This window comes from Ptychodera flava, chromosome 16, assembly GCF_041260155.1.
Source record: "Ptychodera flava strain L36383 chromosome 16, AS_Pfla_20210202, whole genome shotgun sequence".
Lineage (NCBI taxonomy): Eukaryota > Metazoa > Hemichordata > Enteropneusta > Ptychoderidae > Ptychodera > Ptychodera flava.
In genome coordinates this window covers 784,262-795,223 of record NC_091943.1, presented here as the reverse complement: position 1 = coordinate 795,223, position 10,962 = coordinate 784,262, and the positions used below count along the sequence as shown (strand labels likewise).

Genomic DNA, 10,962 nt, shown 5'->3' with positions numbered 1-10,962 from the left:
TAAAGTTACCAACGCCGTTTTAAACCAGATATGAACTGTAAATGCTCACGTGTTTCATTATATATTGCAGTTATGTGTACATTTGAACCTTCGCCACATGTTTGCAACTTCATTGAAAGTGTTATGATCAACATAATGGATAATATTCACCACAGATTAATTCTAAATCCAAGTATATATCCCCAATCAGGAAAGTTCATTAAAATATGCAAATTAGGAATTGACTGAAATGTTCTCATTAAAATGCAAATTAGGAATTGGCTGAAGTAAAAATGTTAAATGACTCTCAATAATCTCGTATCATAATATATTTCATGTAAAAAGCAATTCGTCAACTTTGGTCTAGTCAAGACATATAAATACCCTTAATTAGGAAAGTTCATTAAACTTGCAAATAAGGAATTGGCTGAAATAAAAATTCTTAATGACTTTCAATGTTGTATCATAGTATCTGTAATGTACATAGCAAGTTTCGTCAAATTTGGTATAGTCAATACAGATAAACATGCCTAATTAGGAAAGTTCATTAAATATGCAAATTAGAAATTGGCTGAAGTAAAACTGCTTAATGATTTTCAATAATGTTATATCATTGTATCTTCAATGTACATAGCAAGTTTCATTAACTTTGGTCGAGTCAATTCAGATATATATTATATATATATATCTAATTAGGAAAGTTTATTAAATATGCAAATAAGTATTTGGCTGAAGTAAAAATGCTTAATGACTTTCCAAAATGTTAGATCATAGTATCTTTTATGTACATAGCAAGTTTTATCAATTTTGGTCGAGTCAATTCAAATAAATATCCCTAATTTCAAAAGTCCATTAAATATGCAAATTAAGAGTTTGATGAAGTAAAAATGCTTAATGACTTTCAATAATGTTAAATCATAGTATCTTCAATATACATACCATAACAAGTTTTGTCAATTTTGATCAAGTCAAATCAGATATATATCCCTAATGAGGAAGGTTATTAAATATGTAAATTATCCATTATCTTTTATGTAACCCCTTCATACCTTTATTAGCTGATATATCCTGATGTGATCAACATTTGTAGCGAATCTCATCAAATTGTGTGCAGTTGTTGTCAATATATATCCGTTTTTTCTAAAATCATTAATTATGCAAATGAGCAAAAAGTAAGCAAGCCACACCCACCAAAAACTAATCAGTTCTTGCCATTTTCAAACCCAATCTATGTACCAGATTCATTAATTATTCTGATCTGATGAGCTGTTTTTGAGTTATTGAGTACATAGACAGACAGACAGACATACAGACAGACAGACAGACAGACATCGCTGCGACATATGCCCACGTGTGTCAACACGTGAGCAAAAAAGGGATGCCCTTTGTTCTACTCTGTAGGAGGATTATGGCATAGTTAATTTTTAACGTGTTTCAAACTCTAGTGTAGCCCCTCCAGGGGTCACTTGTTTATTCCTCAGAACATGTATGCTTACATAACTTTCATTACTAGCCAATCAGAGGCTAGATCAACCAGTCGGTCTAAAGGTCACATTTGCTTGCATAATTTATTGATTTCTTTTGTTCATTTCAGAGAACCATAAATGTCACATTAACATAGATTACCTGTATTAGCCAATTAGAGACACATTCATAAAGGTCACATTTGCCTGTATATTCTATTGGTGTATGATGTTTATTTCAGAGAACCATGTAATGTCACATTTACATAGCTTATATCTTCCTTAGCCTATCACAGAGTAAATCAACCAAACATTGTTATAGGTCACATTTGCCTAAATAAATGACTAGTGTATTTAAGCGGGAGTTTTGAATTACATAGTCAATCAGCTATTACATGCAGCAACAGAAGATGGTTCTAGCAAGCAGCAGTAGCAGCCAGCTTTAATACCCACCCACCCACCCACCACTTATTTAATGCTTCAGACAATATTGTTACCTCTTGTTTACTAAGGAGATTTGCGACTTATTGACTTTATTTGATTTTTGTGTTTTGTTTAGATTTTTCGCCTATTTGTAGGGAAAAATAAGAGTAGCTTCACTGCATTGTAACTTCTAGGGGGTTTTTTAGCTCACGTGTGTAAACACGTGGGCTATTGTCATAGCGATGTCTGTCTGTCTGTCCGTGTGTGTGTGTGTGTGTGTTAGTGTGTGTGTGTGTGTGTGTGTGTGTGTCTGTCTGTCTGTCTGTTTACACGATAACTCAAAAACGCCTGAACGGATTCAAGTCAGATTTAGTACACAGGTACCATATGCTACTTGCAAGAACTGATTAGATTTTGGTTAGTGTGGCTTGCATATTAATGAAGTTATGCAATATCGTTTTTTTCCGTACAATGGTTTCCCTATGGAGACGGTAATTACAGTGTAGACATATATCAAGGAATACTGCACAAAATTTCATGAAACTTTTCACAGATGACAATCTAAGAACATAATGATGATACTGTGAGTGTCATGTCAATTATCTTCTCATTTGCATATTTAATGAACTTTTGTTATTAGTGAGATAACTCTGAATTTCCTGCATTAAACTTGATGATACTTGCAACAAATATTGATCTGATATATATCTAATTATACTTAGAAGCATTAGGAAGTGTCAAGTTGATAAATAGCTCATTTGCATATTTTATGAAGGTCTGTAATTAGTCATATAACTCCGTTAAAACTTCACCAAATGTGATGAAATCTGCTGCAGATAATGATCCAACTAATATCTAACTGTAGTGTAAAGCATTTAGTAGTGTGACATTAATTAAGGGTTCATTTGCATATTTAATGAACTTTGTAATTATGTATATAACTTTGAAATTACGGCACCCAAGTCAGTGAAATTAGGTACAGATATTGATTTGATAAATATCTAATTGTACTGAGAAGCATTTGGCAGTGTCAAGTTAACAAATCGGTAATTTGCATATTTTATGAAGTTTTGTAATTAGTGATATAACTCAAAATAACTGCACCAAATGTGATGAAATCTGCTGCAGAGACTGACCCGACAGATATCTAATTGTGGTGTAGAGCATTTAGTTGTGTGAAGTTAATTTAGGGTTCATTTGCATATTTAATGAACTTTGTAATTAGTGATATTACTCCAAAATTACAGAGTTAAATTTCATGAAACTTGCTACAGATGTTGATCTGATAAATATCCAATTGTACTGAGAAGCATTGAGCAGTGTCAAGTTAATAATTAGCTCATTTGCATATTTCATGAAGTCTTATAATTAGTCACATAACTCCGAAATAACTGCATCAAATGTGATGAAAACTGCTGCACATACTGATACGACAGATATCTAACTGTGTTGTAAAGCATTTAGTAGTGTAAAGTTAATTAAGGGTTCATTTGCATATTTAATAAACTTTGTAATTAGATATATAACTCTGAAATTTCGGCACCAAAATTTTGTGAAACGTGCTACAGATATTGATTTGATAAATATTTAATTGTGCTATGAATCATTGAACAGTGTCAAGTTAATTTAGGGTTTATTTGCATATTAAATGAACTTTGTAATTAGTGACATTACTCTAAAATTACAGCATTAAATTAAATGAAACGTGCTACAAATGTTGATCTGATGGATATCTAATTGTCCCATAAAGCATTGAGCAGTGTCAAGTTAATTAACAGCTCATTTGCATATTCAATAAGGTTTTGTAATTAGTGATTAAACTCTGAGAGTACTGTGCGAAGTTGAAAAAACCCTGCTACATATAGTGATAACATATATCTCATTGTTCTGTGAAGCGTACTACTATTGATGAATCTGTTGTAAAACACGTGAGCATATTCAGTTCATATCTGGTTTTCTTTGTTGTAGACTTTAGTCCTTAGGTTAGTGTTTTAGTTTGGTCACGTGTGTTTCCCATAGCCAGCAAGCTTTGTTTACTTATGATAATCAGCTAGTCAGCCAGCAGCACCTGTCAAGGGGGAATCACGTGACCTGTAGATTTGTAGAAATATCTGTTGTGTAGTATTGTAATAAATACCCCCTACTGATACCAGAATTTGAGAAGGTGTCACAGCCCTTTGTTTTCCATTGAAATTGTAATCTAGTGGGTAGATTTACTGATGAGACAATCTGGTGCTAACACAGGCCTATAAGTATTCGTACCTTGCCCGGTCCATGCATGCATGTAGAAACAAAAGGAGATCAAACTATTTGACAAAAGGTGGAGTAAGTAGACAATTTAGGGAGAAGGCAGGAGAGTAAAGAGCCTAGAGCAGAGACCTGAACAGGAAAGATGAAGATGCAAACTGGAACCTGAAACTAAAGTTAAAGGATGGGATTATGTTCTGTTCAACAAAACGAACGTCAGGCCATATCCTGACACCCGAACATTGCAAGACTCCACTCATCCCTGCCTTTGTTTCCTTGAGTATATGTAGTTATAATTGTGTAAGGATTTCGTCGTGCAAAGATTCTAAGTTTGGTCAATATTTGTAAGTGCTCGATGTAGGCTTCCTTTTATATTACATCGTTTTCATATCATATTCGAATTGTAAATTTGAAGTGTTCGTGTCGATTGATTCGACTTTAACACGATCCAAGGAGGTAGCTCTTGTATTTTGCCTAGCGAGATGGCTCCATGAAAATTGAACTTTCCCCAAGTCAAGATAAATCTAGATTTATATAGTATTGTATTGTATTGAAATTAAGTTTCCCAACAACTTTCCCGCTTGACAGATAAGACAATTCTTAAAACATACATGCTAAGCGGGTAGGGGTTAGTTGGTGGGTGACAGTCTGTATTTCAATGAGTGAAATTTTCATGACCCCATATTCGATTGTTAATCATTACAAATTATGAAATGCAAATCTGATGGATGTTTATATTATGAGTCTATTTTTTGTATTTTTTCTCGATAGTATTCCTGTGTTGGACCACTGTACTTTGCATTGCGTTTCTAAGTTAGTATATATGTAATACTTCGAATAAATGTTTTTCTGCACCGTTTTATTTTTGATACACCTTGGTTAAGACTGCAGGATTACCCCTGAGTGAGACAGACGATGTCAAGTTTTTATAATTTTTTTTGCTGGTGTTCATTCGTTTAATTCAGTTTCCCTATACATAAGCGTACTTGAACGCCATGAATTCAGCTCATTTTCACTCGAGTTGGACTCACCACGAAAAGCCAGCACAGTGTTATAATGGCGGAATTCGAACTGTGACGCTGAGGAACGATAAGTCATGACTTTTTGTGATTGGTTCGATTATTATCTTTCTATTGCTGTGTTGAACCACTGTTCTATTCATTGCATTACTAAAGTTTCAAAAATGTAATACTTTGAATTAAGTTTTTCTGTACTGTTGTATATTTGAGACACTTTGATTAAGGATGGAGTGCCAGCCTTGAGGGAGACAGAACTATGTATATGTTACACAATTCAGCTCAGATCTACACTACGGTGATAATTGGTTCCTTCATTGTTAACTATACATTTTACATGGTGGAGAATTCGGGTATAATCACGATACTGTATTGCCACAGTCACTCATTCTCTGAAACTCATTGAGAGATACTCTGATGTATCAGCGTGTGGACCATGCCTCGGTATTCAATAAATAGGTTCCAGTTCAACATTATTGTCCGTCAGTTTCGCCTTCGTATTACTGATTGAGTTTTCACTTGGTGGATATACCAAACCCGGTGAGAAGACCGATCATGGCATATTAGTAACCCTCTCGGCATGCCAAACGAGTGTCATCTACAACCCGCAAAGCGGCTGTAATATACTTCAGGGCATTCTCGAAGCGAAGAGCGAGCGTCATAAAACGAGCAGTTTCCGACATTAAGACCAAAATGTAACATGAGCGATCACCCGGAGAGACCGGCGAGTTGGAGGTTCAACGAAAACGAAAAAAATACACCTACGACTAACAGAAGAAAATGGCTTTCTTGACGTATGTCGACATTCCGAACAGCGCTAATGTTTGCCGTACCAACTCCAAAAGTGTCACAAAATTCCAAGCAAAGTGAAATTCAACATTCCACGGTGAAACCAACTTCAACCATGGAACATATAAAAAACGGCAACTGAAGAAATATGAAACAGGTCATGAACATTCCTTTTCATGAGACTGTTTTGATGACATGTCATCTACTGTCATCTTCACTCTATTGATGGTACTGAGTTGCACGTCACTGCTGTGCGGCCGGAGCGTGTAGACTCGGTCACGATGATTGATGAAATAAAAACACGGGTCAACTCTACACCGTGGAGTTTACTTCACTGGTTTCTCCATCGCTATCTCTATATTTGAAGATAATGTTCACTTCTAGCTACAATAAGTTTATTTAAGATTTTTATTCATACTTTAATCATGATAACTCTCAAAAATTTTTACAATCAAGAATACTCTTCATGGAAATGTCTTGATAAAAGAAAGTAACTTCGTCTGTTGGTTGTTGAAAATCCACCTGAAATGAGTTCTCTCTGGTACGTCAGTGGGAAAACACCTCAAATTTCACGTAAGAAAACAGTGAAATTTAACTTTATATACAAGTTTCATACTGAACGTAAACCTAGGGTCTGAAACTTTGTCCTGGAGGTAAAGTTTACAGTTAAGTGACAAATGTCTGATCCTCTGGGTGAGATACATATTTTTTCTGTTAATTATTTCGGTTGGATAATTTTCTTGGTCGACTGGCTGAAATTGTGAAAATTAAAGTTCATTTACTTGTTCTGCTTTTATTTTAATCCAATGACACTTTTGTTTGTTTTACTCTTTGAATACGTGTCTTTTTCAAAGACCCGTATAACTTCTCGCTCTTGGCTCCTATACTGACAACTTCAGAAAAATGGTTTATCAAGATTAAGAAGCATTGATATTGTGTTGTATGATACATATTCAGAGAGCTTTCAAGTGCCTATATTCCTCACTGATTGAAAATATTTGCATGTATTATTCATGAAATATTGTGCAGTTTGATGTCGTCACATTCAGTATTTGTTGATTGAAAATGAGTAATCAGCTTGTCTTTTTCAACTGTTTATATACTGGAATACAAATTTAAAAAGTTCAACAATTTTTAAAAAATCGAAGCGTTCTGTGTAAGTTTTGAAATAACTGCCTTCCCTTTAGTTGTCCATATAGGCTGTGCGTGCGACATTCACATTATAACATTTACATGCACAAGAAATATGCAAAACGTCGGTGTTTTAAACTATGCGTCCAAGTGTAGTGACGTGTCTTAATCTCTCCTTCAAAGTTTTTTTATTCACAGCTGACTCGGACCCATATTCTTTTATCTCGCACCTGAGCAGATTTTAACCTTTAGGCCTTTTCTTGTTGGCCCAAGGGTTTTTATCGTTTTTTCTTTTTGCCACTTTTTGGGACTCTCTGTGGCCCCTGCTCCCTAATACAAAATCCTATTCTCAACGTCACGTCACCGCCATAGTTGGTTTCCGCCCGGATCCATGAGGTCAATTTTTTTTCGCAAAGGTTTGAAGCAAGCATTTTGTATCCTTTTAGTTTTGACTGGTGTCGTCCTTGAATTTAAGTTTTGCTCGACCTTGACAGATTAACCCTGAAAAGATCAGTTGTTTTTGTATGTCATGTTTGTAGTACATTATTACGTAATTTGAAGCCTCGTCAGATGTATCAACAGTAATACTAATTTGTACCATATCTCGGATCAAATCTGATTTACTGACATGATGGGAATCCTGTTGGAAATCATACTTGATGATTGTAACTGGCATCGATATAGGCGGCCTTTTAATGTTAAATTACAATACCTGTACTTTTAGCACATTCTCCTTTCAGTTGAACATATGCTATTTATGACAAATGCTACTTCCTTGAGCGAAGCAAATACATGTGTGATATGATGAAAAGGGAGAAGTATATGTCAATCATTAATATTGAAGTTTATGGCAGGATAACTTTTCCTCATTTGCGATCAACTTAAAACGCAATACAATGTTATAAAATGATGCAGGCTTGTCCAATTAATACCTGACAAGTAGATTTGGAAGTTGGGTCTGTGCGTGGTGGTGTTAGCTACAAGGATTAAGAAATATTGCAGTGACCGTTCCTATTTTACCAAATCAATTGACAGGTACCTCTCCAACAGTAAAAATGGATTTCTTGAAGGTCGCACATTACTTCTCTGCCGTGTGTCTAGTTTTTGGGTCGATTCGGCTTTCATACAGTATTCCAGCTTGGAAGGTGTTCAGCAACACCTATGTGCATTACAATGCAGCGTGGTCCCCCAACCGACTTGGTCAGGAATTCTTTGACAGTTTACCAAGAAGCCTTACTCATCTGACGATTGTTAACGGCGGGATATCCATCATAACAAATTCTACTTTTGGAAAACTGAGCAACCTAGGGGAATTAGTGATCGAGAGTAACAAGATCCAAGACATCCACAGCAATGCCTTCCGCAATCAGACTCGTCTTAAGAGCCTCTCCTTGTACAAGAATGCTTATTTTGTTGCGTCGGCAGCAGACTGCATAAATGGATACAGTTTTGTTCTGAGTCCTCTTATGCTAAACGGGCTGTCTGCAATCATCAAGCTGGATCTAAGCTATTTGGGTCTGGGCAATGTAGAGTTGAACAAGCACCTGTTTGAGCCACTGAAGAGTCTTGAAGAATTGCTGCTTGGCGGTAACTGTTTTAAGTATGTCGCGGAAGACGCTTTTGATCACTTGGTAAATTTAAGAAAGTTGAACTTAACCCGTACCCTGATTGAAAACCTACAGCCAAACACATTTAGCAAGCTTATCAAACTGAAAGAGTTGTATCTCTCACCATCACGACTGAAGAAGATACCCAATGATGCTCTTGCAGTTCCAAGCTTAGAGGTGTTATATTTAGGTGGGGAGTTTACGGGCATCATTGAGTTCCATGAAAATTTTAATAACAAGACCAAGTTGAAGAAATTTGCAATGAACGGTTGCTACCCATCTTCAAGTTCATTCTTCATAGATTGTATCAGCCTCAATATCACAAACGACTCATTTACAAACGTCAGAGCTAAGCATTTTCTTTTCCATCAACACCAAGGGTTGAGATATGCAGGCCTGAAAAATCTACTCTCTTTCCCACCAGAATGTGAAGACCTGTATCTTGGATGGCACGACGGACTAATTGGCCATGTTCTTTCCCCTACATTCTTTCAAGGATCTTATGAAAGAATAAGAAACATAGAGGCGCTCACTTTGATACATCTTGGTATAATTGGGATACAGAACAGCACCTTCACCAACTTCACAAGTCTAAAATCACTCACACTCTCACACAACCAACTGATAAATCCGTTAGTTGCTGAAAATGCATTTTGGGGTCTGAAAGAACTCAGAAAACTTGATCTGTCATTCAATTCACTCTTAGAAGTTCCCTATCTGGCTCTCTTTAAAGACCAATCATGCAATTGCAAGTTAACTAATGTGCGTTTGAATGAAAACCAAATTCGTATGTTGAAAGAAAACACTTTGAAAGACTTTGGCAACATAGAAACTTTTGATCTGAGAAAGACGCTTGTTGGGGACTCTAGTGCAAACGGATTCCGCAGCATGACTAGTTTAAAAGACCTCAAGTTGACTGGAAACCGCTTCTCCCAACTTGGAAGTTTAGTTGGCGTTTTGTCAAATTTGACAACTTTAGTACACCTTGATTTATCGGAAAACGAGTTTGTAGAGGGTCAGTACAATGACACTTTAAGTCTGTCCATGCTTCACCAGTTGAAGTGTTTGAAACTTAGCGATTATGGAGCTGATTTACGATTACTGACAGACGTTCAATCAATTGAAGAGTTGCATCTCGTCAACCCACAAGGTTATGACATGGTCCTGAGCTGGAAGAAAAATAAACTCTTTTTTCCAAATCTCCTAATATTGCATATATCTGGCAGTCAGATGTCTCTCGATAGAGACATGCTAAGTTCAATGCCCAGTCTGACAATACTAGAATTGCAAAATAACAGAATTGACGTCCTAGATCGAGATGCTCTCGCGGGGCTCGTGTCTCTTGAACATTTGGATCTGACTTATAATGATATCAAGGAGATCAGCGGTCATGCGTGGCGTTTGCCAAGTTTGCACACACTGTATCTCCCTGGGAATAAATTACTTGCCATTGAAGAAGATGACATTGATAGAAAATACCTGCCGTCACTACGATACGTTGACTTCTCGAAAAACTCTTTTGCATGTCATTGTAATTTAGTGTGGTTCAGAAACTGGATTGCGTCGGACAAGATCGTGGATCTGCTTAATTATCACACTTTCACCTGTACGTCTCCCTCAAGTCCACGTGGTGTTATGCTTGTCAGGGACTTCGATCCATCTACGCTAGCATGCCAGTCACTGACACACGTATATTTAGCTGTTGGCTTGGCCTTATTTGCTATTCTGGTGGCAGTGATCGCAGTCACTGGTGTATATTACAGATGGCACATCAAATATGCTATCTTTCTGATAAGGTGCAAAGTAAAGGGTTATGCCAGAATACCTGACCCAGAGAAAGACTACGATGCTTTTATTTCTTTCAATAGTGGTGATGAGGAATGGGTACAGCACACACTGGTACCCCATTTGGAAGAAAACTGTAACACCCAATTCAAGATTTGTGTCCATTATAAAGACTTCATCCCTGGTAAAGCCATTATCGATAACATATTGGATAGCATAGAAAACAGCAGAAAGACTGTGTTAGTCTTGAGTCCCAATTTCGTGAAAAGTGAATGGTGTCATTTTGAAATGCAAATGGCCCATCATAGACTGTTTGAAGACAGGAGAGATGTTGTAGTCTTACTCTTGCTGGAACCGATTCCAGATAAAGACACACCAAGGATGTTGAGAAAGCTTCTGCTGAAAAGATCCTACATCACGTGGCCCAAGAAGGAGCAAGGCCCTGCAAGACAACTGTTCTGGGCACAGTTAGAATCAGCTCTCAATAGACCAAGTCAAGTCGATCATATTCAAGATGTCTGA

General features: G+C 36.6%; 1 protein-coding gene across 1 annotated transcript; it reads left to right on the top strand.

The window, feature by feature from the left end:
* The first annotated feature begins 8,103 nt into the window (after positions 1 to 8,103).
* Positions 8,104 to 10,962, top strand: LOC139114883 (toll-like receptor 2). The gene has a single exon (XM_070676814.1). It carries the CDS (start codon positions 8,104 to 8,106, stop codon positions 10,960 to 10,962), a length of 2,859 nt encoding a protein of 952 aa, XP_070532915.1.

Coding starts and splice junctions, on each gene's coding strand:
- LOC139114883 (XM_070676814.1), top strand. CDS start 8,104: ATGGATTTCTTGAAGGTCGCACATTACTTCTCTGCCGTGTGTCTAGTT.